Below are 27,039 nucleotides of genomic sequence, written 5' to 3'. Positions count from 1 at the left end.
AAAAAAAAAAAAAAAAAAAAAAAAAAAAAAAAAAAAAAAAAAAAAAGGATACAAAAGGAGAGAAGCAAAGCTGAAAGCAGGCGTGGGTAATCCCAAGCACGTCCACCAGAGGGCAGCAGACACCGGCTAAAGCTGCCGGGCTAACAAACCCCAAGCGTTCATTGCACAGTTGATTCGCAGGCCTTTGACCAGGGTCACGGATCACTGGCGTCCTTACCTCCCCAATCCGGAAGCCCAGCAGTGGACTTTTCATGGGCTCTCCTGTTCCTCAGTAGTGTCCCCACCGCCCTGACCCCTCACCCCCCATGGCTCACTCCCGCTCAAAGGCCGGAGTCCTCACCTGGCCTCCCAGGGCTGGCCCGCTCCTGCTCCGGACTCCTCGCCCGCTGCTCACGCGCTCCAGGCCCGCCGGCCTCCCTGCTGCTTCTCGAGGCCTCAGACGCAACCACACTCAGAGCCTCGCGCTTTTGTTCCCTCTGCCTGTCAGACTCTTCCTCCACGGGTGTGCGGGGCTCCTTCCCCGAACTCCTTCATGGCTTTGCTCCCTGAGGCCTTCCCTGACCACGTCCCATGTAGTAGACATGGAGTCACACCACCCAGACCCCCTTTCCAGAGGGATCTGCAGGCAGGAGCCATGGCCATACAACCTACAGCTGCCAGTTCTGCCAGAGTCCACCTCGGCTTCACAGAGCGCCCTCGTCTGCTGACGGAGGGAAGCGCGGGGCCTGCGGCTGGTGGTTTCCGCCCCGGGGTTGGGGAGCCGCGCTCCGGCAGAGGATACTTGCTCCAGAACGCCCTAGCGGGGTCTTGTTGGACTTGTGTCACTGTTCAGGTTCTCCCTCGGCCCAGTCCTGTTTCCTCCCCCTTCCTTTCACAGGCATTGACCCCGAAATCCACCTGAGCATGTGCTTCAGCTAGTGTGACCCCTAGCACTCCCCACCTCCCACCCTGCATTATTTTTCTCTGTAGAACTTATCGTCTAACTCACAATTCAGTTTGCTACCCAGTGCCTCTCCTCACTAGAATGTAAGCTGGGTGAGGGCAGGGATTCTGTCTCTATATTAACGAAGCACCTAAAAGAGGGCCTGTGACACAGTAGGTGCTAAATAAGTGTGATGAATGAATGAGTGAAGGGGACATGGACCTGTGGTTGTTCTGGTAAAGCGGGAGGATGTGTGCTTTTAAGAAGGTTGCAGAAGATGAGAGACGAGAGTTCTTAGCCTGGCTTCCCCAAAAGGCTGAGCTGAGATGACGTCACTTACTGGGAAGGGAACCCCAGAGCAGAGAGGGAGACAGAAGTTGGAGAGGCCTGGGTGGAGGTGTGTTGTCGAGCTGGGGTCTGGGAAGAGCATGCAGAGAGCCCCCCAGAACGGTGCCCCTGCAGGACAGGTGACTGGAGCACTTACTTTTCTTTCAGCTTCCTCCCTGATGATCGAGGGTCTGCCCGGGAGTGTGGGTTGCCAGTGCCCCAAGTGGTCTGCTGAGCCTGCCCCTCTTGTCGGAGGAGCTTCAGGGCACATGAGACTGTGCTTGGGGTGAGAGGGAGAGCACACAGGGGGAGTCAGAGCTGATGTCAGTGGAGAGTCCGTGAGGGGCTACAACCACGGAGGGAGGAAGGCGGGGCATTGGTGCCCTGCTGACGAGGAGGTGGGAGTTTAGACAGGGCACGGAAGCCACGGCACCGGCTGCATTAGGAGGGGTGGGGCAGGAGGCCAGGAGGGGCTGAACCGGGCCTAGCTGTGTGGTGGGGAGGGGAGAAATCTTAAAAACCAGTTCAGGGGACTTCCCTGGTGGCTCAGTGGTTGGGAATCTGCCTGCCAATGCAGCGGACATGGGTTTGAGCCTTGGGCTGGGAAGATCCCACATGCCGCCCAGCAACTAAGCCCGTGCTCCGCAACTACTGAGCCTGTACTCTAGAGCCACGAGCCGCAGCTACTGAGCCCGCGCATCTAGAGCCCGTGCTCTGCAACAAGAGAAGCCACTGCAAGGAGAAGCCTGTGCACCACAATGAAGAGTAGCCCCCGCTTACCACAACAGGAGAAAGCTTGCGTGCAGCAATGAAGACCCAATGCAGCCAAAAATAAACAAACAAATTAATTAAAACAAAACCAAACCAAACCTGTGCAGGCTGGAGAAGTGAGAAGACCCTGGGGCAGGGGTGAAGGGCTAAGAGGGGGAGGGAGGCATCACTGGCAACACAAGAGGAGGAGGAGGGGGTCAGGATGAGTTTAAACCAGAGGTGTTCGAGGCCACAGTTCCTGTGCTCTTTCAGCCAGACCATCTTCATATGCCCATCAACTTTCTTTCCTTCTCAAAGTCTAGTTGCTCTCAGATGAGATGCCTGAGGGGGACACCTGGCCACATGCGCTCACCAGTCTTGGACCCTGCGTTCTACCTGCTGCTGCTGCATTGTCTTACCCAGCGCACTGTGTGCCAAGATGGGCGAGAAGACCAAAAAAATGGGTGAAAACGGGGGCGGGGGGATTGTCTTATGCTTTCTGCTCTGCATACCCTCAAAGTCTGTTTACAGGAAAGAACTACAGAGATGCAGAAAATATAAATGTTACTTCATTGCCTATGAAAGTCACCTGGTGATCTGACATCTTGCAATATCCAAACCAAAATCCTGGTACTCTTAACTGTCCATCGGTTTTCCACCTCTGGCATAACAATGTGAGAAGCCCTGCATTCCCATTCCCCCCGTCAAACTGGTGACAATTATAAAAAGAAACCCAGCCATTTAAAGTCCCTGGAGGGCTTCCCTGGTGGCGCAGTGGTTGAGAGTCCGCCTGCCGATGCAGGGGACACGGGTTCGTGCCCCGGTCCAGGAAGATCCCACATGCCACGGAGCGGCTGGGCCCGTGAGCCATGGCCGCTGAGCCTGCGCGTCCGGAGCCTGTGCTCTGCAACGGGAGAGGCCGCAACAGTGAGAGGCCGCGTACTGAAAAAAAAAAAAAAAAAAAAAAAGTCCCTGGAAATTGTTCTAAGGGCATTCGGCAAATGAAGAAACATTTATTCAAAAAATCTACTGGGTAAGAAAAATGAAAGCTATGGCATTTGAACCAGTCCCATTCCTACCCCATCCCATCCTAGTTCAGCAAGATGGAAACTCCACTCCAGACTGTGCAGCCAAGAACACTAGGGCTTCCTCTCCCCCCAGCTCCCAGTTGGAGAACCACCTTCACCCAAGGGACAGGATGCCAGCATTTTTCATCCTGTTACCTGTTGCTGAGGCTAAGTTCTGGGTGAGTGCGACTCAGGTGGTGGCTCCCTTAGCCCACCCAGGTTCCACTGGTGAGGCGGAGGCTCTAGCTTGGGTGCAGTGCCACTGAGAATACCAGGGTCCTGATTGTCCTCAACCTGGCTCATAAGGTGAACATAAGCCAAGAAGAGTTGAAGTTACTTCCCCACCTCCACAGAGGGACCAGCTCCTGGAGATGTGCCTTGTCCCAGCCATTTTCCAGAGCCACAGCTCAGAGATTTTGGCCCGGGTGAGGAGAAGGCAGGGGGTCCCAAAATTCTTCCCAAAAGGATTGACTTCATTTGCAACAGAAGTTCAAGCCTAGAGGTGCTTTCAAAAACAATGGAGGTTGTAAGTGAAAAGCAGTTAAGAGATTGGTGTATTCACTAGAGATATAAGCAAAACTGTAGGTAGGTTGGTTGGTTTACCAGAGAGAACCAGGGAAAGATATAGCTAAGAAGAGCTACCTTGGGGTCAGAACAAATCTCAAACACTGACCTTAAGAGATATCCCTTCAAAGGAGCCCGAATTTAATTGGATTAGTCTGTGGAACAATTTATACCCCAGGGGAGTATTGAAAGCAGTGGAGCAATTAGCTTGCAATTAGTGGAGCTTAACAGCCAGGTGTGGTCAGGGAAAGAGAGAGTGAAAGAGAATCCTGCCCAAACTACTGATATCCCAGAATGACTGTGGGTGTACCTCACGCAGACCTGGCTGAGGGGGTGCGCCACAGCTACTGAAGCCCGCACACCTAGAGCCCGTGCTCCGCAACAAGAGAAGCCACCGCAATGAGAAGCCCGCGCATCACAATGAAGAGTAAGCCCCCGCTCGCCGCAACTAGAGAAAGCCCTGCGTGCCGCAGCTAGAGAAAGCCCTGCGTGCAGCAACAAAGACTCAACGCAGCCAAAAATAAATTAAAAGAAAAAAAAAGTCTGGCTGCCTTGGAGTTGCTCTACTGCAGAGTCCAAGTGGAAGGACCACAAAGAGACAGAGGGAGATGCTCAGGGAGCCCCAGCTGGGCTAGTCTCCAGCTTTTTGGTCTTAACCCAGGCCAGACACCAGACATGTGAGTGAAGGAGCCTTTGAGGTGGTGATCCCAGCCCATCCCCCCTCTGACTGCAACCTCATGAGACACCCCAAGTCAGAACCACCCAGCTGAGATGCTCCCAAATTCCTGACCCACAGAAACCATGGGAGGTAATAAATGATTCTTGTGTTGAAGCCACTTGTTTTGAATTATTTCTTACACAGCCATAGAAACTGGAACACTTTCTCAGAGAGGCCTTCTCTGACTACCCTATTTAAAATTTCAAGCCACTCCCCCACCTTATCATTCCTTGTCTCCCTTTTCGGCTTTATTTTTCTCTGCAGCATATACCACTGCCTGACACAGTATAGATTTAATTATTTAATATCGCCATACTAGTATGTCATCCCTCCAAGAACAGGGATTTTTTTCCTGTCAGGTTCATTGCTGTACCCCCAGTGCCTAGATCAGTGCTTTGCACATAGTAGGTGCTCGGTATTTGTTGAATGGAATGAGTGTGACTCTACCCAGTAAAACAGCCAACTGCATACATGAGAATAATAAACACTGGAGTCTGAATGGGGTTATCTCTGGGGAGGGAGGAAGAGGAAGCATATATCAGAGGCTTTAACTATATGTGTTTTCTTCTTAAAAGAAAAAAGCAAATATGGCAAGATGTTTATACTTGATTAAAGAGTGTGTTTGCTACATTATTCTCTATACTCCGCATAAAAAAATTTTGATACTCCCCATCATAAAATTTTTTTGATAAAAATACGATTTGTACATGAATGTTCATAACAGCTTCCTTTGTAATAGACAAAAAAGTGGGAATAAATCAAATGTCCGTCAGTTGGTGAATAGATAAGCTGTGGAATATACTCAGCAATAAAAAAGGAACAAAGTACTGATCCAGTTGACATCCAAAACCATTATACTGAGAGAAAGAAGTCTTATCCAAAAGAGCACGTACTCTATGATTATGTTTTTAAGAAATTCTAAAGCAGGCAAACCCAACCAACGGTGGAAGGAAATCAGCCTCAGTGCAGTCCTGGAGGACGAGACCTGGCTCCCAGGCCAGTCCAGCAGCCCCTGTCCTTCACATTCCTCCCTCCAGGCCCAGCCCTGGCCCTCCGTCAATGAGTGACCCTGGGCAAGTCATGGCCTCTCTCTGGGGCTCAGTTTCCCCCATGGGAATTTCAATGGAGGCTGGAACATGTGGCTGTATGCTTCCTTCCATCCTGATACTCCAGGATCCTGGGATTCCTGTGCAGCCTGCAGGTGGCTCAGGCCTCTGCAGCAGGGGAGGATGTGCCCCCAGGCCCTGGAGATCCGACCTCAGGCAGACCTGGACTGGGCTGGGTGTCAACCATCCCACTTGCGGGTCTGGGGCTCCCTGTGCTCCCCTAAAGCACAGGGCTTGGAGGGTGAGAGATCTGGCAGTCCCTCCTCAACTTTTTTTCCTGTTTCTAAGGCTTTGCAAGCCAATGAAAATGCAGTGCTGAGAATAAAAGCCCCTTGTCCTGAGTTCTGAGCCCTAATCCTCTTATGTATCGTATCGCCGGCGGAAAGCCGGAGCTGGTGGCAGAGGGCTGCTCTGATTTCCCTGCCAGCCGTCCCTCGCCCCACACGGTTCTGCCAGCCCAGTCCCATCACAAAGGACCGGTGCCCCGGCCAACTCACTGCACAGCTGAATGTAACCGCCGCTTGGGCCTCTGATGATGAAGGGATCAGACCGTGATGAAGGGATCTATCGGGGCTGGACGGCCCGGGAAAGTCTGAGCACCTGCCTGCCCAAGATCTACAGGCCAGTTCAGAGACCCAAGTCCACCGGGTGTGAACTGGCGCAGGGCTCTGCCTCCCTCCCCTGGGAGCCCAGACTTTTCCTCAAGCAATAAGGCAGGCCTCGACTGGGTAGTCACGGGGTCTCTCTGGGCTCACCCATTCCTTCAGGAAGCATAGACTGAGCCCAGCTCTTAGCTGAGGCTGACAGGGCCCTGAAGAGGTGGGCGATGGGGCACCCACCCAGGGTCTCCGAGGAGTGAAGGGACAGACACTTCCCATGAAGCCAGAAGCACCACAGCCCCAGTGTGGCCATGCGAGGGTGCACCCAACCTGCCCGACCCCCCAGGGAGGCTGGGCAAGGCTGTGCGGACTTGGATGAGTGAACAGGAGATGCGCAGGTGGCTGGCATCGGGCTGGGAGAAGAGGAGAAGACAGCCCCTCTCAGGAGGAAGGAGCTGCAGCCCTGAGAATGGCTTTCCAAGGGTTTGGGGAGAACAGCTGGCCATGGTCGCACAAGACGCTGCAACCTGTCTGTGCTGGAGACCCATGGGGCCCAAAACGCGGGGCCTCACAGCCTCCACACAAAGAACCCCAGGCAGTGGGCTCCCGGCACACTGTGGGCTGCCTCTCCTCCTACTCCCTCCTGAGCCTGCTCTAATCACGCTTCCAACCTCACCAACCCCATGGATCTGCTCGTTCAAGGTCCCCAGTGACCTCCATGTTGCTAAGCCACCATCAGGTCCCATTGCCATCATCTCAGTTCAGCAGCAGCAACAACTCACACAGACCATCACTCCTCGACACGGTTCTTTGGCTCCCTCGCCTGGTGACCCTCCTACCTCCCTGACTGCTCCTTTTCCACTCCCTTTGCGGGTTCCTCCTCTTTCCCCAGACCTCCTCACCATGGTGGACCCCAGGGCACAGGCTTGGAGCCCGCAGTGGCTTCTGCTTTTAAAATAATTACAGCCAGTGTGGAGGGCTCTCTGTTCGGCATCAGAAAAAGAACAGCGCCCCCTCCTTCCTCCTACCCTCACAGCCCTGATGCGCTGCTGGGACCCTGCTCAACACGTATCCTGTGCTCCAAACACAGCTGCCACGTGGTGTGCCTGGGTGTTACACAGTAACCACGGTGTGGCTTAGAGCAGAAAGGTTAAAATAGCTCTCCAAAGATTTCTCACTGTACTTGACACTCATCGCACACCATCACAGCACTTCACACCCCTGTTGATCCAACCATTCATTCATTCATCGTCACTCATTCGACCCACATGGATTCACTTCTCCCAGGCCCCATGGGAAATGCACCGAGGAAGACTTCACTGAGAAACCAGAAAATAAGCACTGTGCCCAAAGGATAGATTTTTTTTAAAAAAAAGAAATTTCAAAATATTTTTCCCTAAAGGATTAATAAAAGCATAAAGATTCTGCCTGGGTAAAGATATTTGAACAAACAGATAGGAAGGTTAAGAGATAAGAAATACCAGTCTGGGGGGAAAAGAAAAAAAACCTATAGAAATACCCTATTAAATATCATAGGTCCCTCTCTCTGTACACTTCGTAAAAAAAAAGTAAAATAAATAAGAAAATCATATAGGGATATGTGACATTTTTGTAACTGTGCACTTGGGAATAACGTGACTAAGTTCATGTTTTTTTCTTAAGAAAAAATGTACAGTTTGTGTAAACCTAATAAACATCAAAAGCAGTGGAAGGGCTTCCCTGGTGGCGCGGTGGTTGAGAGTCTGCCTGCTGATGCAGGGGACATGGGTTCATGCCCCGGTCCGGGAAGATCCCACATGCCGCAGAGCGGCTGGGCCCGTGAGCCATGGCCGCTGAGCCTGCGCGTCCGGAGCCTGTGCTCCACAACGGGAGAGGCCACAGCAGTGAGAGGCCCGCGTACACACACACACACACACACACACACACACACACACATACACACACACAAGCAGTGGAATATATGAAATGCTGGTCTGAAGTGTGACATCTTGAGTGAAATAGTCACTTCCCAGCAGTGCACCCTCGATTAATTTCACTGACCTTCAGGTTCCTACTCAGCATAAAAAAGAAGGAAATCCTGGGACTTCCCTGGCAGTCCAGTGATTAAGACTTGAGCTTCCACTGTAGGGGGCATGGGTTCAATCCCTGGTCAGGGAACTGGGATCCTGCATGCCGTGCAGAGCGGCCAAAAAAAAAAAAAAAAAAAAAATTAAATTAAACTAAAAAAAGGAAATCCTCCCATTTGTTACAACGTAGATGGACCTAGAGGGTATTATGTTAGAGTGAAATAAGTCAGATAGAGAAAGACAAATACCATATGATCTTACTTACATAGAGAATCTAAAAAACAAAACAAACAAAACAGATTCATAGATACAGAGAAGAAACTGGTGGTTTTAAGAGGAGAGGGGGATGGGGAAATAGGTGAGGGAATAAATAAGTCACAGGGATGTAATGTACAGTGTAAAGAATGTAGTCAATAATACTGTAATAACTTTGTATGGTGACAGATGGTTACTAGACTTTATCGTGGTGATGATTTTGTAATGTATTTGAACATCAAATCATTACGTGGTACACCTGAAACTAACATAATATTGTGTATCAACTAAAATTAAAAAAAAAAAACGGAAAAGGCAATGCCTACATACATCTGAGGGTTGTCATGAGAATGAAATGAAATTATGCTGTTGAGTATGTTGCATAATACCTGGTAGCTAGTATGAAGTTTACTAATCACAGTTCAAAAAAGCTTGAATAACTGAGGGTTTCTGTGAAGGAATATGCTGGTCGTCCAAGGGTTAAGCAGAAACCTTTCAAGTTTTGTCATCAAGCTGCTGTCGCTGACACACTCCTGTCTGCAAATATGCCAGAGAAGTCAAGATATGATGCAGGCCAGCGGCAGCCTCGGCCGACCACACAGGGAGGTCTGGAGCCAAAATGGGCCATCGGGGTTGTCTGGCACTGGGTCAAGATGGCCAGCTTTTTACCCCTACTTGGATCAGTCATTGGATGTGGGCCATCCTGGGAAGGGGGTGATCTCAGGAAAGGTGGCTCTGTGCAGCTGGGACAGTACCCAAGGGACTGGTTTGCTGACCACACTCTTGGGGGGATCTGGGTGGGCACATGGCGGAGATGGGCTGGAGGGACAAAACCAGGCCATGTGGAGGGGAGGGCAGAGATGACAGGAACTGGGTAGTGGGGGATGACTGACAGGGAAGCTTGGCCTGGGGCTGGACCCTGACCAGCCGGATCTGGAGCAGTGCTTGGGAGGTGGGGGCTGTGAGCCATCACTGCCTGAAGTGCCGCGCTGGGCAATCTGCCACCTAGAGCCCAGCTGATGGGCCCAGAAAGTCAACTAGCCACCCAGGAAGCAGCCGCACAGCAGGAGCTTTACAGTTTACACAGGGCTGATCACCCTCCCCTGCATCATGAGCTGGCTTTCAGCATCACTAAGCCTACATCCTGGGACCAGCGTAGCCAGAGATGAAGGGACACCAGGTGAAAGAGCCAGGTTTGGGGCTGGGTGATGACTTATGATGGGTTTGGCTGGGGTGTGAATGGCACATCCAGCAAATGTACAGATGGCAGAGACACGAGTAGTTAGCTCCTCTGTGGTTCCTGGAGGACAGAACTGGGGCTTGAAACAGTCCTAACAGGTTAGAAATAGGAAACTCAGTTTTCATAAGGCCCCATCCAGCATGTGGGCCCCCAAACCCAGTTGAACAAATAGAGTCATCACCTCCCTCAGGAAAATGACATCAGCGATGGTATGAGTATCAGCTCAGGATGACTCAACAGAGGGATGTGTGATGCTCGTTGTGGAAACAGGGCCAGTCAGTGAGGCCCTCAAACCCAGGTAAGGAGGGCCCTGACTGTCCTCATGGGGCAAGGGGTCCTCAGGGCCAAGGGACATGCCTGCTCAGGGCACATACTCTCCCCTCCAGACCACACTTGTTACCTGGGACCCCCGAATCTCTTGCCCAAATGGCTCCAAGCCTACTTGCCTGGTCCTCTTCCCTAGGATGGTGTCTGAGAGGCCAAGTGGTGTGAACAAAGATGGGACATGTTAACTGAGGTGTCCCCATGCATGTTCCTGAAATATCTCACGTGGAAGGTGGAGCCAGGGGTAAGAGGGAAGGGGACCAGGCTGGGGACAGCAGGGCTGCTGTCATCTCCCCACCACATTCTGGGGCAGAACTCCTGAGTCCAAGAACCCTAAGTTCAAGCTTAGCCTTCCAAGTCATTGGGAAGGTATGAAGGTCAAAGCTGAGGTTTGCTCATTGAATGGTTAGCTTGAATCATAACTTCCAAATTTTCAGACACGGATCTGCCCCAGCCCTCTGAATGTCTGGGTTGACCTGGGGCAAGTAGCGCCTCTGGGTTCACACCTGGGGTACAGAGACCCCTTCTGGACCCACCAGGATGCTCTGAGAAGAGCACCTGGGCGTCAGCCAGTAGAGCTGTCACATGAAGGTGGCTGAAGGGACTGAAGACCTTCAGCCAGGAGGAGAGAAGTTTCAGGCACAGCATTCTGGTTGTGTTTTGGTCCTGAAAAGATCATCAAAGGAAAAAAGAGACTGATTCATTCTAAGTGCACCCAGAGTAGAACTATAGGAGCTGGCGGTGACTCAGGAAAGAAAAATGACCCGTTTAACAAGAAGGCAGGGAAGGTGGCAGAAGGAAAAAAGAAAAAAAAAAGAATGGACAATGGTGGGAGGAAGTGAGCACCTTCTTGCTGAAGGAAGGCCAGCTGTGCTGGCTCAGGATCTTTGGGGATTTCCTAGAGTTGATTTAAGCCACAGCTAGAGGACCAGGACCAGCTGATGATTAAGCTCTTCCCTACCTGAGAGGCTCTGTGAGTGTGACTAGTGTAAGTCATGTTGCAAGCCTCTCACAGACAAGGACCACCCCCAGTCCTGCCATCACACATCTGAAAACTCTTTCCATTTTCCAGGAAGGGTAAACGGAGCCACAGAGCAGAGAAGTCACAGGAGTGCCTGGCTGCCCAGCTTTCCCCGTGATGCTTCAGAAGGGATCTGCCCTCTACTTTTATTGGCCATGTTCTCGTCTGCCTTTTTGTGGGTTTGGCAGGGTCTCTGGGGGGTGTGGCAATTCTCACATGGACACACCTTCATGAATGCCAGAAGCCAGAGTCCTGTGCCTGGTAGTTGGCAGTACCCGGGTGGCCATAGGAGCCAAAAGGAGGTCTTTTTTCCTGTGGGAAATCATTCCAGTTGCCAGCAGAGTGAGGAACAGAGCCATGTCACTTGGCTTTCTAGTGGTTACTCCTGGCAACCTTGCCTGGCCTTGCTGTGGCCTAGGGCAGGGACCCAGTCTACCCCAGGGTTTCTGTTTCTCCATCTGTAAAACAAGGGTGAACTCCTGCCCTGGCTGGCCACAGAGCCGGCCGGATCAGGAAGCATGCTGTCCTCCTTGAGAGGGCGAAGCAGCAGCCAGAGCAAAGACAAGTGAGAAGCAGGGCCTGCCGTCTCCCAAGAGAGGCCCAATTAGGCCAATGAGCAGTTCCCACCAGAGGCTCTGGCCAGCCCTCAAAGCCGGACGCATGGGCAGGCAGTAGCAGGCAGTGTGATTAACGGTGGCAGCCCCAGCCGCCCACTGGGCCTAGCCTCAGGAACTTCAAATGAGCACATTAGCGCCAAGGGGGAAGCAGGCCAGCTCCCTTTCTTCTGCAGGGAAGGGGTGAAAGGGAGCCGGTGTGAGAGCACCCAGCTACAAGAGGGCAAAGCCAAACAAAGGGCCATGCTTTTGAGGCCTCCTGGGACCTCTGCACAGGCCTCCCCTGGGGGCCCCAAAGATGGGTATCATGTGGATCCAGAGATGGGTTCACTCCACAGGCCCCAGTCAGTACACCCTGAGGAAAGCTCAGCCCTATTCCAGCCCTGGGGGCCATGGATGCAAACAAGAAACTGCCCTGTTCTCAAGGAACCAGAGTCTACCATTCATTCATTCATTCATTCATCCATTCAACAAAACTGCTGCCTACCTACCGAACCCTGGGGCCATGGTTGTGAACAAGACAGTCAGGATCTCTGCTCTCAATAAGCGATATGGAAGTCAGACAGAAAACAATAGCCCAATAATGAAAAACCAGAGAGGCAAGAGAGTGGTTGTGAACACTGACTCTGGAGTCAGAAGGCCTGGGTTCAAATTCCAGCTCCAACTCTAGCTTCTGACCAGGAGGAAGCTATTTAACCTCTGTGCCTCAGCTTCCTTCTCTGGAAAGTGGGGATAATAAAAGTATCCATTGCACAGGGTAGTTATAAAGATTAAATGAATTAATAATTGTAAAGTACTTCAAACTGTGTCTGGCATATAGTAAATACCAGTAAATATTTGTCAAATAAAAAATAAAAAGTGTCAGGTAACAATAAATATTATGAGGACCCTACTGGGGAAGATGTGTGTGTTGGGTGGGGGGGCACATTAGAGAAGGTGAAAGTTGAAATGCTTTTGGTTTCAAGTAACAAGAAACCTGGAGGCTGGGAAGCTCCAGAACTAGCTAGTTCCGGTGCTAAATATCTTTGAAGAACCAGGCACTTTTAATCTCTCTGTTTTGTTATCCTTAGCCTTGCCCTCAGGCTAGTGCCCCACAGAGTCTCAAGACGGCTGCTGCAGTGCCAGGCATTGCATTCATGCATGACATATTCACTGAAGAGATCAGCTCTTTCTGGTGATAGGAAAATTTCCCCAGAATTCCTCTAGCAAACTTTCCTTCCCACCTCATGTACCAGAGCAGCATCACATGCTCGAGATTAAAGCCAATCACTGGCAAGGTAGCAGGGATCACTTTGACTGGGTTACCAATCAGGATCTACTTTGAACATGGGGTCTTTCAGAGGAGGCATAATAATAAAACAAGAACAAGGTTCTTAGGACTGGGACACCATATGGTAGTGGTGTAGGCAATTAACAAATTCTGCAACAGAGTGTAAGGCAAGGCCTCATTAAGGATATCCATTTGACCAGGGATGAGAAGGAGCCATCCATACAACTATGAGCTTGCTTTTCAAGGAACAGAAGGAAGTCCAAAGCGGCTGTAAAATGGACTGAATAAGGGGGAGGTGGTGTAAAATGATAACATAAATGATAAATGATAAATGGTATAAAATCAATCATCTAAGTTTCTACCTTAGGAAACTAGAAAAAGAAATGCAAATTAAATCCAAAATAAGCAGAAGAAAAGAAATAGGAATTAGAGCAGAAATAACTGAAATTGGAAACAGGAAAACAATGGAGAAAATCAATGAAACCAAAAGCTGTTTTTTTTAAAAGATCAATAAAATCAATAAGCCTCTAGTCAGGCTAACTATGACAAAAAGTAGATAAATTACTAATATCAGAAATTAAAGTGAGGACATCACTACAGATCCCATAGAAATTAAATAGATAATAAAGAAATACTATAAACAAAAGAACAGATAAATAAATCAATGGAACAGAATAGAAAACCAGAAATAGACCCATATAAATATAGTCAACTGATCTTTGACAAAGGTGCAAAGACAATACAAGAGAGCAAAGATAATCTCTCTAACAAATGGTGCTGGAACAACTGGACATCCACATGCAAAAAAAATGAATCTAGATATGGATCTTTCATGCTTCACAAAATTTAACTCAAAATGAATCATAGATGTAAATGTAAAACGCAAAACTATAAAACTCCTAGAGGAGACATAAGTGAAAACTTAGATGGCCTTGGCTATGGTGATGGCCATTTAGATACAATACTAAAAACACTATCTATGAAAGAAATAATTGATAAGCTGGGTTTCACTACAATGAAAACTTTTGCTCTACAGTAGACAATATCAAGAGAATTAGGAGACAAGCCACAGACTTGGAGAAATTATTTGCAAAAGACACATCTGATAAAGGACTATTATCCAAAATATACAAGGATCTTAAAAACTCAACAATTAAAAAAACCAACCTGATTAAAAAATAAGCCAAAAACCTTAACAGAGACCTCACCAAAGACAAATAAGCATATGAAAAGACAGTCCATAACACATGTCATCAGGGAAATGCAAATTAAAACAGCAATGAGATACCACTACACATCTGTTAGAATGGCCAAAATCCAGAGCACTGACAACACCACATGCTGACAAGGATGTGGAGCAACAAGAACTCTGATACATTGCTGGTGGAATGGTGGGAACGTAAAATAGCAGTCACTTTGAAGATAGTTTGACGGTTTCTTACTAGACTAAACATACTCTTACCATATGACCCAGCAATCATGCTCCTTGATATTTACCCAAAGGAGTCAAAGACTATACGCACACAAAAATCTGCACAAGGATGTTTATAGCAGCAATTATTATTCATAATTGCCAAAACTTGGAAGCAACCAAGATGTTCTTCAACAGGTGAATCAATAAATAAGCTGTCCATCCAGACAATGGAAAAAAGAAATGAGCTATCGAGCCATAGAAAAGACATGGAGGGGCTTCCCTGGTGGTGCAGTGGTTAAGAATCTGCCAGCCAATGCAGGAGAAACGGGTTCGAGCCCTGGTCCGGGAAGCGTGCAACGAAAAGACCCAGTGCAGCCATAAATAAATAAGTAAGTAAGTAAGTAAATAAATAAATAAATAAATAAATAAGAAAAGACATGGAGGAAACTTAAATGCATGTTACTCACTGAGAGGAAACCAAATTGAAAAGGCTACATACTGAAAAGGCTTCAACTATGTGACATTCTGGAAAAAGCAAAATCTTGGAGACAATAAAAAGATCAGTGGTTTTTTTGGAGGGGGGAGATGAATAGGCAGAACACAGGATTTTTAGGGCAGTGAAACTACTCCGTATGATATTATAATGGTCATTATATATTTGTCCAAACCCATAGACTGTACAATACCAAGAGTGAGCCCTAAGGTAAATTATAGACTTTGGGTGACTCTGATGTGTCAGTGTAGGTTACCAATGTGTCCTGGTAAAGAAATGTACCATTCTGGTGAGTGATGCTGATAATTAGGGAGGCTGTGTATGTGTCGGGGCAGTGGGTATATGTGAAATCTCTGTACCTTCCTCTAAATTTTGTTGTAAACCTAAAACTTCTCTTTAAAAAATAGTCTTAAAAAAAAAACTACTGAGTAAAGCAAAACTTAGAGTAAAATTCATAGTCTTAATATGGGTGTACTAGAAGAAGGACTGAAAAATAATGAGCCAAGCATCCATAAAGAGGTTAGAAAAAGAACAGCAAAATAAACTCAAAGAAAGTTAAAGAATGGCAACAATAAAAATAAAATCAGGAAATAAGGAAATAGAAAATAAATGTACAACAGAGATGAACAACAAAAACCCAAGAAGTTGGTTTTTTGAAAGGACACAACTGATAAGCCTCCTGTGTCTAATCAAGAAAAAGAGAGAAGGCACAAATAACCAATATCTGGAATATAGATGAGACACAACTATAGATCCTGTAGACATTAAAATTACAAGAGGATACTGAAAACAATATTATGCCAAAAAATTTTGACATTCTAGATGAAATGGACAAATTTCTAGAAAAATATGTCATCAAATGTGCACAAGGGACTTCCCTCATGCTCCAGCTGTTAAGACTCCGCACCACCAATGCAGGGGGCCCGGGTTCGATCCTTCCCTGGTCAGGGAACTAGATACCACATGCATACTGCAACTAAGAGCCCGCATGTCGCAACTAAAAAAATGATCCCACATCCCGCAACGAAGATCTCGCACACGGCAGCCAAGATCCTACACGTCTCAACTAAGACCCGGCACAACCAAATAAATAAGTAAATAAACAAATATTTTTTTTAAAAGTGACACAAAAGTAGAAAATTTTAACAATCTTGTAACTGTTTAGGAAGTTAAATCCACTGCTAAGAAAACGTTCCACAAAGAAAACTCCAGGCCCAGATGGCTTCACCGGAAGAAATGGTGCCAATATTAGGCACTCTTCCAGAGAGTATAAAAAAGAGTATACTACCCAGTACTTTTTATAAGTTTATCATAACCTTGATACCAAACACCTAACAAGAAAGGAAAGTTACAGGCCAACCTCACTCAGGAATGTATATGCAAAATTTCTAAAAATACATGCTGTCAAATTTAGCATAGTAATAAAGTGAAAGGTTAAGGCATCCAACCAAGTTACATTTATTCCAAAATTGCAAGATTGGTTTCACATTTGAAAAATCAATGTAATTTTATGTATTAAGAGATAAAAGAGGAAAATTACACGATTATCTCAATAGATGCAGAAAAGCTTCTAATAGAATTTAACATCTATTCAAAGTAAAAACATTTAGCAAACTATGAATAGAAGGAAACTAATTTGATGAATAGTATCTGCAAAAAAACCTGCAGCAAACATTATTTTTAATGATAAAAGTTTGAAGGCTTTCCTTTTGAGACTGGCAATGACACAAGGATGCCTGCTCTCACCGTATCTATTTGTAATGTACTGACATGTCCTAGCTAGTGCAATAAACCAAAAAAGAGAATTAAAATGTGTAAGAATTGTAAAGGAAGAATTAAAACTATTTTTCTTTGCAGATTATATGATTATATACATACATAGAAAATCTAAAAGAATCTACATATAAATTCTTATAAGAGTGTTTATCAAGGTTGCTGAATATCAAATCAATGTTAAAAATAATTGTTTCTGTATAAAATATAATAGAAACCAGAAAATGAAAAACTCTGAAAAGACATCACTTACAATACCATAAAAAAAAAGTACCTAGAAAGAAATCCAGCAGACATGTTTCATGCAGAAAACCACAGAACAATCTTTAGAGAAATTCTAGAAGACCCAAATAAATGGAGAGATAGACCATGTTCATTGATTGGACAACAATATTGTAAAGATCCATTCTCTCCAGATTGGCCTATAGATTCTACCAATTAAAATGTCAAAGATTTTTATCTATGTTTTTGTTTTGTTTTGGTGGAAACTGACAAGCAGGTACTAAAATGTATGTAGAAATGCAAAGGACTCAAATTTGCCAAGACACTTGGAAAAAGAAAGTGGGAGGACTTGGACTACTGGATATCAAGGCTTACTATGAACCTAGAAACACAGTGTGATTGTGGTGCAGAGGTAGATAAGTAGACCAAAGTAATAAAGTAAAGAACTCAGAGACAGATCCATTCATATGCACATATTTGAATAATGCCAAAGTGGCACTTCAGAGAAGTGGGAAAATGAGAAATGGTAGGTTTTTCAATAAATGATGCTGGGCCAACAAGATATCTACTTGCAAAAGAAAAAAAAGAAAGAAATGGGATCCCTACCTAATATCATTTATAAAAATCAATTGCAGGTGGATTACAGACAGCAGTGTGCTGATGAATGTTTAACCACTAATTCCCCAAAGGAAACAATCCCTGACTTTCAGTGTTTACTGAGTTCCACATTATAAATACTCCTACCATGGCTTATTCCAAGTAACCAGCGCAAGGTCATAGAAAGCTGAGTAAGGGAAAAAATCCACAGAAGCACTACATAGATGGTATTTCCAACATACAGATTCAATTGGCATGAAGAGAAGGAAGTGATGAATTTTGACTATTTATTACCTTTGGGTTTGTTTGTTTGTTTTGTTCGTGCCCCGCTGCTTGTGGGATCCTAGTTCCCTGACCAGGGATACAACGCATGCCCCCTGCAGTGGAAGCGCAGAGTCCTAACCCCTGGACCACTAGGGAATTCCCTTACCTTTGTTTTTTTGTTGTTGTTGTTTTGTTTTTTAATATTTATTTATTGGCTGCACCTGGTCTTAGTTGCAGCACACGGGATCTCGTTCCTTGACCAGGGATCAAACCCGAGCTCCCTGCTTTGGGAGTGTGGAGTCTTACCCACTGGACCACCAGGTAAGTCTCCCCTTACATTTGTTTTTAATTTTTTTTTTTTTTTTTTTTTTTTTTTTCGGTACGCGGGCCTCTCACTGTTGTGGCCTCTTCCGTTGCGGAGCACGGGCTCTGGACGCGCAGGCCCAGCGGCCATGGCTCACGGGCCCAGCCGCTCCGCGGCATGTGGGATCTTCCCAGACGGGGGCACGAACCCGTGTCCCCTGCATCGGCAGGTGGACTCTCAACCACTGTGCCACCAGGAAAGCCCTGTTTTTAATATTTTTGTTTACTGTAAGTTTATACAGGTTAATTTTTTAATAATTGCTATGTTTAACAACAGGCTCACAAAATGCATGAAAATTGAACAACTTTCTCATGAGCCAGCATGAGTCACCTCTAACGCACCACTGATTTTAGACCTGAATGTGAAAGGCAAACAAAGTTTTTTATTTTAATATGGAATTATTCTTCAATTTTTGAAAGTTTATTATGAAAAAAAGATTATTTAGGAAAATACTTTCATGATCTCAAGATAGGGAACAATTTCTTTTCTTTTTTGGGTAGGTTTCTTGAGGTATATGGAGAAAAGAGTTAACATAGCAGGCCTGAGCATTCTGTCCTTAGAAAGACCTGCTTACAAGATTGACCCTTGGCTAGCATCTGGGAACTTAAGATTTTGGAAGGGTTCTCACTGTTCCCTAAGTGGTAAGTGTTTAGACACTATCCACTGTGCCTAAACTGTTCTGCAAACAATGCAGTTTATGCTGAACACCCGCCTTCTTTCTGGGAGACTGGAATTTTGGTACGTGCTAAGCAGTGGGTGCCTACATAACCACTCCCCAGTAAAAACTCTGAGTCTCCTACGAGCTTCCCTGATAGTGACCATTTCAAACGTGTTGTCACAATTCATTGCTGGAGGAATTAAGCGTATGCTGTGTTGAATCTGCCGGAAGCTCCTGGTTTTCTCTGGACTTTTCCCTGTGTGCCTTTCTGATTTGCTGATTTTGCTTTGTATCCTTTCACTATAATAAACCTTAGCTGTGAGTCTGGCCACATGCCCAGTTGTATAAATCCTACTAGTGAATCATTAAAGATGGGAATGATCTTGGGGAGTCCTGACACAAGGTATAAAATTCATCTTTTTAAAGTGTACAGTTTCATGAATTTTGACAAATATGTATATTTGTGTAGCCATCATCGCAAGCAAGTTATAGAACATTTCCATCACTACAAGTTTCCTTATGCATCTTTGCAATCAATTCTCTCCATCCACCTTCAGCCCCTGGCAACCACTGATCTATTCTCTGTCACTATAGTGTTGCCTTTCCCAGGATGCAAAATAAATGGATTCATACAGGATGAAGCTTTGTGATTCTGGCTTCTTTCACTCAGCCTCATGTTTTTTTTTTTTTGTGGTACGCGGGCCTCTCACTGTTGTGGCCTCTCCCGTTGCGGAGCACAGGCTCCCAGACGCGCAGGCTCAGCGGCCATGGCTCACGGGCCCAGCCGCTCCGCGGCATGTGGGATCTTCCCGGACCGGGGCACGAACCTGCGTCCCCTGCATCGGCAGGCGGACTCTCAACCACTGCGCCACCAGGGAAGCCCCAGCCTCATGTTTTTGACATTCATCCATGTTGCTGTGTGTATGAGTAATTCATTCCCTTTTGTTGCTGAATAGTATTCCATCATACGGCTGTACCATGGTTTATTTATCCATTCACAGTTTATGTACATTTGGGTTGTTTTCTTTTTTTGGTGATTATGAATAAAGCTGCTATATACATACATATACAGGCCGTTGCATAAACATATAGTTTACTTCTGAGTAAATATCTAGGAGTGTGATTACTGTGTTGCGTGTATGTTTATCCTTATAAGAAAATACCAAAGTATTTTCCAGAGTGGCTATACCAATTTGCTTTCCCAGAAACAATGTTTGAGAGTTCCAGTGGCTCCACATCCTCACCAGCACTTGGTATTGTCAGTCTTTTTAATTTTAGCAATTCTACTAGGTATGTAATGGTATCTTACTATAGTTCTAATTTGCTTTTCCCTAAATGTTGTATATCTTTCCATGATATACATGTATCTTTGGTAGCTTATTTGCTACCCACATCTTTTATGTTGACATGTCTGTGCAAATCTTTGCTCGTTTAAAATATTGGGTTGTCTTCTTATAAGCGATCTGTAAGAATTCTTTATATCTTTTGAGTACAAGTCCTTTATCAGATATGTGTTTTGCAAATATTTTCTCCCCTCTCTGGCTCATCTTCTTTTTCTTTTCATTTCATTTTCTTAACAATGTTTTTCAAAGGACAGAAATTCTCAATTTTTATCAAAATTAAAAATGCTATAAAAATTTTATCAAGTTCAATTTAACTACAAATTACTTTAATAAATATAGGGTTATTATGGCTATGTATTTCTTTTTGATTGAGCTTTAGTACTATTTGTCTTTGAAGGAATTTGACTCTTTAATTGAGATTAACAAAGGTATTGGCAATTAAATTGTTCACAGAGTTCCTTCGTTATTATTTTAATGTTTGTAGGACTTGTGCTGCATGACCCTTTCTTCATTCTTTTTTTTTTTCCATTCTTCATTCTTGATTATTATGCACTTGGTGTCTTCTCTCTTTGTTTTTCTTGATCAGTCTTGGCTAGAGATTATAAATTTTATTAATTGTTTCAAAGATTTAGTTTTTGTTTCATTTATGTTCTCTGTTGTTTTCTGGTTTTCTGTATCATTGATGTCAGCACTGATCTTTATTATTTCCTCATTCTGCTTGCTTTGGGTTCATTTTTTTCTAGTTTATTAAGATGGACTCTTAAATCATTTATTTGAAATCTTCTTTTCTAATAAGAGCATTTAATGCTATAAATCTCTATCTAAGCACTGCTTTAGCTGTATTCCCCAAATTTTGATGTGATTTCATTTTCAATCAGTTCAAAATATTTTCTTATTTCTCTTGTGATTTAGTCTTTGAACCATGGGTCAAAAATGTGTTGTTTAATTGCCAAATGCTTGGAAGTGGGGGTTTCTAGATATCTTTGTTATTGATTTCTAATTTAATTATATTGTAATCAGAGAACATGCTTTGTATGATTTCAATACATTTAAAATTTTGAGATTTATTTTATGGTCCAGAATATCATCTATCTTGACAAAAGTTCTATGTGCACTTGAAAATAGTTTGAATTTTGCTGTTGTAGGGAGGAACGTTCTAGAAAGGTCAATTAGATTATGTTGGATGATAGTGTTATTCATGTCTTCCATATCTTTAATGGTTTTTGGTTTCCGTATACTGAGGGAGGAGTGTTGAAAACACCAACTATAAGTGTAGTTTAGCTATTTATCCTTTTATTTCAATAAAGGGATATAATTTTCAATATATATTTTTGAAGCTGTCATTAGGTATATACATTTTTAGAATTATCATGTATTCTTCATGAACTTGTTTATCATTATGTAACAATCCTCTTTATCCCTGTAATATTCCTTGTTTTGAAGTCTTTTGTAAGTTATTAATGTAGTTGAAGGATTTTTAAATTTCCCATTTTGTGTTGATCTTTTTAGTGTTATTTCTAGCATTTTCATTACTTTTCTTGTAATTTCCATGTTTCTACTCAAATTCCCCATCTGTTTACGCATGCTGTTATTTTTTTCTACTAGATCCTTTAACATACTGATCAGTCTCTGTCTGATAGGTTCATTATCTGGGTCATCTCTGGGTCTGGTTGTTTTGACCATTTTATCATTTGACAGTGGTTTGTTTTTCTTTTCTTTTTGGTTTGTCTCTGGGTTTTTAATGAATGCTAGATGTTGTGTGTAAAAGAACAGTAGAGACAGGTAAATAGTATTTATGTCCAGAGTTGGGCATGCCTCTTTTTCTGTTAGGTTCTCAGTATAGGGATTGAGTCAGTCAAGTTGGTAGTAGGGTCGAGTGTGAGTTTTTTGTTGCTGTAATTCCTCCAATGGTGGGCTACTGCTGCCTTTGAATTAATGGGAGGCCTGGGACGCTGGAGTAGTTTTCTGTTTCTGCATTCCAGTTTCAGCAGGCCCTGTATTTTTGAACCTCAGAGAAGGGGAAATTTCTTCATGTTTTTTCCACTCCCCAGCAGTAAACTGTTGTTGCTTGTTAATCAGGGTGAGGCCTGTGGTGAGGGCAGCTTTTATCAGCTTTCCTGGTTTAGCTGCAGTCTGAGGCAGGCCTTGTGCACCTGAGTCTCAAGGTGGGTTTTCTTAACTTTCTTTCCCTTCCCTTCCTTGCCAGCTAAACAGATTTGTATCTGAGAGGAGTCTTAGGTGGGAGCAAGATTTCAGATCCTCCTGCAGTGGTAGCAGACCTTTGCATCAGTGCAGGGTCTGGCCCCACCCCTCCCCCAGGGTTGTATGGGTTTACTTTTACCCTCCCCCATACTTTTGCTTGGAACTGATGGAGGAAGGATTCTTGCTCTCCCCCCACACCCGAGAGGTTTATTTAAATTTCTTAAAAATTTTATTTATTTATTGGCTGCATTAGGTCTTAGTTGCAGCACATGGGATCATCGTTGAGGCATGCGGGATCTTTTGTTGCAGTGCGCAGGCTCCAGGGTGCATGGGCTCCGTAGTTTGCGGTATGCAGGCTCTTTAATTGAGGCGCATGAGCTCAGTAGTTGTGGCGCGCGGGTTAGTTGCTCTGCAGCATGTGGGATCTTAGTTCCCTGACCGGGGATCAAACCCGCATCCCCTGCATTGGAAGGTGATTCTTTACCACCAGACCACCAGGGAAGTCCCCCAGAGAGTTTTTGAAGCAAGGCTTATAGTGGGGAGAGAGGCTCCCTGTCCTTACTCAGAGGCAGACAGCTTTGCTTTTACCCCTTTCATTTTTCCTGGTCATGGGAACATGAAGATTTGTAGCAGCTTAAGGTTTTTGCTTTGATTGATAGACGTCTAGGAAGCGGGTGGTGTTTTGTTCCTGTGCACTAGTAACTAGGGAGCTCTCGGGTCTTCTGCCACTTCCCTCCTGTTTTTCTTGTGAGCACCCAATTGAGGCTTGTGGAAAAGAGCTTGTGAATGGCTGTAGACAACCCTTATGTCTGGAGCTCTGGAGCTGGGATTCTGAACTGTCAGGCTAGCTCACACTCTGCCTTTATGAATTCATTGACATTTTAGCTGTCTTCTTTCCTACTTTTGTGGTACTACCTCTTCCTCCTGGGCTCTGCCATGGATAAAGTACATGTGCTCTGTGTCTCTTTGAAGGGGTTTATCTCCCTTTGGAATTCAAATTATCTAGCTGCTTTGTGACCTTAGCTCTCTGATTGGGCTCACGAAGTTGTGACTGTGTAGGTTATCTGACTTTTTCTTGCTGTTAGGGTGTGAGTGATGTTCTTATGTGACTTTCAGTATCCTAGGTGGAAGCAACTCTTCAGGAATGATTTTGTAACCAGAAAGGATGATTGGTAAATTTGACTTCATAAAAATTAACTTTAAGGGAATTGCCTGGTGGTCCAGTGGTTAGGACTCTGCACTTCCACTGCAGGGGGCATGGGTTCAATCCCTGGTTAGGGAACTAAGATCCTGCAAGCCATGCAGCATGGCCAAAAAAAAAAAAAAAAAAAAATTAAAAATTAACTTAGTTAACATGAAGAGTATGAAACTGCAAGATACAGAGTGGGAAAAGATATTTGCAACACATAGGACCAATAAAAAGCTCATAAATGGGATATATAAAGAATGGCTGTCAAACTGTTATATATAGAATGGATATAAGGTCCTACTGTATAGCACAGGGAACTGTATTCAATAGCATGTGACAAACCATAATGGAAAAGAATATGAAAAAGAATATATATGTATAACTGAGTCATGTTGCTGTACAGAAGAAATTAACACAACATTGTAAATCATCTATACTTCAACAAAATTAAGAAAAAAGAATACCCGGGAATCAGTAAGGAAAAGATAATCTAATAGATAAACTGGCTAAACAGTTAAACAGGTGCTTCACAAAAGCAGAAATATAGATGATGAATAAACATATGAAAAGGGGTGCCATTTCATTAATAATTAGGGAATGCACATTAAAATCACAATTACACACCATAAGGGAGCCTATAAAAATGGCTGAAGTTGAAAATGTGTGACAATATCAAGTTTTGGCAAGGATGTGGAGCAAAGCAACTCTCCTCCACTGTTGGTGGGAGTTATTAGTTGATAACAAGCACTTTTGACATTACCTTGTAAAGGTAAAGACAGGCTAAATTCCATCCTAGCAATTCTGCTCCTAGGTATACACTTCAGAATTGCAGGACACGTGTACCAGGAGGCTAACTCCTCTGATGGACACATTCCTCCTTGGCTATGATAAACCTTCGGCCAGAGTACTGCTGAGTCTGGCTGGCCATCTGATCTCTTCGGGTATCTATGCATATCTTTGCTCCCATGAACTTTGCAGAATCTCATTGTTAACACACTCAGGAGATAAAATTACTTCCAAGTTTGCTTTAGCGGAGCCCCACATTCTTCCCCCAAGCCTCTCTGGTACCTGTGCTGAGGGAAGAGCCTCTGCTACAGTTCTCAGCAGTGGCGGTACTTACACATCTCAGTAAAGCCACCTTCATTCCCCTGCAGGGACTCACCCTTTCCCTTGGGCCTGAAGGTGGTTTTGTATAGCCCCTTCTGTGTCTCAGAATCCCTCCACGTACTTTACCTCGTATGACCCCGTGACATGGGAAGTAAGCTCCACCAGGCGGGGCTTTTTGTCCGTTTTGGTCATTGCTCTATCCCTGATGCCCAGGTAGTCCTGTTAAAAGATAGGGATTTCACAGGTGAAGAACCTGAGGATCAGAGAGGTCACTTGACTCCTAAATGGAGAGACCTTCTAGCCCTGAGTTTGGTGTGTAGTGTTGCTTTTTGGAGTACAGGATAACTTTTTTATTTCTACAAATGATATGAGAAAGGACAAGGAACTGTAAATATAGTGTCTACAGTGTGATGTCATACAGAGGAAAGGACACTGAAAAAGTTCCAGGGCTGGTTTCTAATACTGTCACTGCTGCTTTCCTGTCCTAAGGCCTGGTCTCCAGGCTCTGGTGAGGATGTGATGAGAACACGAATCTGAAAGTGTGCTATAAATAGTAAGGTGTGTGTGGGGGTTGAACTGTGTCCCCCCGCAAAAAAGGTATGTTGAAGGCCTAACTCCCAGTACCTGTGAGTGTAACCTTATTTGGAAATAGGGACTCTGCAGTTGTAATCAAGTTAAGACAAGGTCATACTGATTAGGGTGGGCCTTAAATCCAATGACTTGTGTCCTTATAAGAAGGCCTTGTGAAGACACAGAGACAAAGACACACACAGAGGGAAGACAACCATGTGAAGGCAGAGGGAGAAGCTGGAGTAACTACAGGCCAAAGAATGCCAAGGATTACTGGCAACCACCAGAAGCTAGGAAGAGGCAACGAAGGATTCTTCCCTGGAGCTGTCTGAGGGAGCATAGTCCTGCTTACACCTTGATTTCAGCCTTCCAGCCTTCAGAACAGTGAGAGAATAATACGTTTCTGCTGTTTGAAGCCATTCAGTTTGTGGTAATTTGTTATGGCAGCCCCAGGAAACTAACACAGGTGTGTCATGTGTGTAAAGGATACGCCTTGTATCAACGGATGGTTCAGCATCGCACGTACACTTCTCCCAAGTGAAACGACCCATCAGTGCTTAAAGGCTCCCCAGACTAATGATTTTCCTTCCATGCTGCCTAAGTTACCAACATTTTCAGTTTGTCCCTTCTTTAGCGAGAAGGACACAGGACAAGCTGTGGAGTGGGGTGGAAAAAGCACAAAGTAGGTCTCCAGGGACTATCCTCTAAAAAAAAAAGCACCAAGGGGGATGCTGAAGGGGGATGTCCCAGTGCTAGGCAATTACTGTGGGCACAGATGAGGGAGGGAACAGCAGAGCTGGAGGTCCCCAGAGAGGATGCTGGCCGGCCCCATGGAACATAAGCACCGAGAAGCACAAGCACAAGGCAGGAAAGAGGGCCGGCACAGATACACATCAATATATCCTGTTCCAACACGTCAGCCTCTTCTTTGGGTCAAAGACTCTTGGCAACATGAGGTAAGTCTATTCATTAGGCCTGCACTATCTCCTGTTGCCTTCTGATCCGGGTTTTCCTATCCCTCCTGCATGTGCTATGAAGGTAGGATAGGGCCAAGGGCTTTGATCTGCATTTCATAATATTCTTGTGGGAAAAACAAAACAAACGCCATACTAACAAACCCTTGTATCTGGATGGGATTTAGGATTTACAAAGTGCTTTCACATACAATCCCTCTTGATTGGGCCTCCTTGTGAACGATCCAGAGGTGCTTATCCATGAAACACAGGTCTGTCCCCTAAATCAGAGATTACAGGAAGTCCTAAGCAGAACCATGCCAACCTCCCAAAGTGGATATGGGTCAGGTTAGGAAACCATAATACACACAGGCCAACAATCCCAATATGCAGCCTTATCCAATAGCAAGGAGCAGACTGAGCTCATGGTACCAGTGGAATGCCACCTGGGCAAGAGTCCCAAGATGAAAACAGAGGACTTCTGTTGTCAGTAAATGGGAGACTAGGTGAATTGGAACAACCCTTCCACTAAGGACAATCAAAAGGCTGTATAAACATCTTAAAAGCATCAACAAGCAAACAAGATTCTAAAGAATTGTTAGGCTGACATCCCAGAGAGGACAGGAATACAGACAGGTAGGCCCAGCATTCAGGGCCACTTTTCCCTGGAGGCGCTTGCCCATTTGGAAGAGGTGACTAAGAGAATGAGCTGTGTGTTTCTGAAAGTCTTGCAGGGTTGGGGGTTGGGGGGTGTTGGAGTTCAGGGTCCACCAAAGGTGGGACACTGATAAACCACTGCCTGTTTTGGGCTGAGACCCCAGATGATTGTGCCCTAAGGGGTAAGGATGAACCAAAAGCAAACCAGCCCTTGCACAATCTGATAGGTCCACAGTCTGCCTTCAGTGGCCAGGAAATCTCCAACTTTGAATCTGGAATAATGTGATCTCAGAATTCTAGTGCCCCGGCCATGTGACAGAAGCAAACAAAAACCCCCTCTAAAGGAAGAGTCATCCTAGATCTGAAAATCTCAATAAACAATTTTTCAAA

General features: G+C 45.1%; 1 protein-coding gene across 1 annotated transcript in view; it reads right to left on the bottom strand.

Annotated features, from left to right (window-relative positions):
- Positions 1–8,165: 8,165 nt before the first annotated feature.
- CSPG5 (chondroitin sulfate proteoglycan 5) overlaps positions 8,166–27,039 on the bottom strand; it is a 34,252-nt gene continuing 15,378 nt past the window's right edge. Inside the window, exons 5-6 of the mRNA XM_055079960.1 lie at positions 24,596–24,688; positions 8,166–8,218 (exon numbers count right to left, since the gene is read on the bottom strand). Coding sequence (XP_054935935.1) covers positions 8,192–8,218; positions 24,596–24,688 — 120 coding nt within the window. The 3' untranslated portion in view covers positions 8,166–8,191. The remainder of the gene's footprint in view (positions 8,219–24,595; positions 24,689–27,039) is intronic.

Source organism: Physeter macrocephalus, chromosome 18 (genome assembly GCF_002837175.3).
Source record: "Physeter macrocephalus isolate SW-GA chromosome 18, ASM283717v5, whole genome shotgun sequence".
In the NCBI taxonomy this organism is placed as follows: Eukaryota; Metazoa; Chordata; class Mammalia; order Artiodactyla; family Physeteridae; genus Physeter; species Physeter macrocephalus.
The sequence above is the reverse complement of the archived record's forward strand: the minus strand, read 5'-3'. Positions and strand labels throughout refer to the sequence as shown.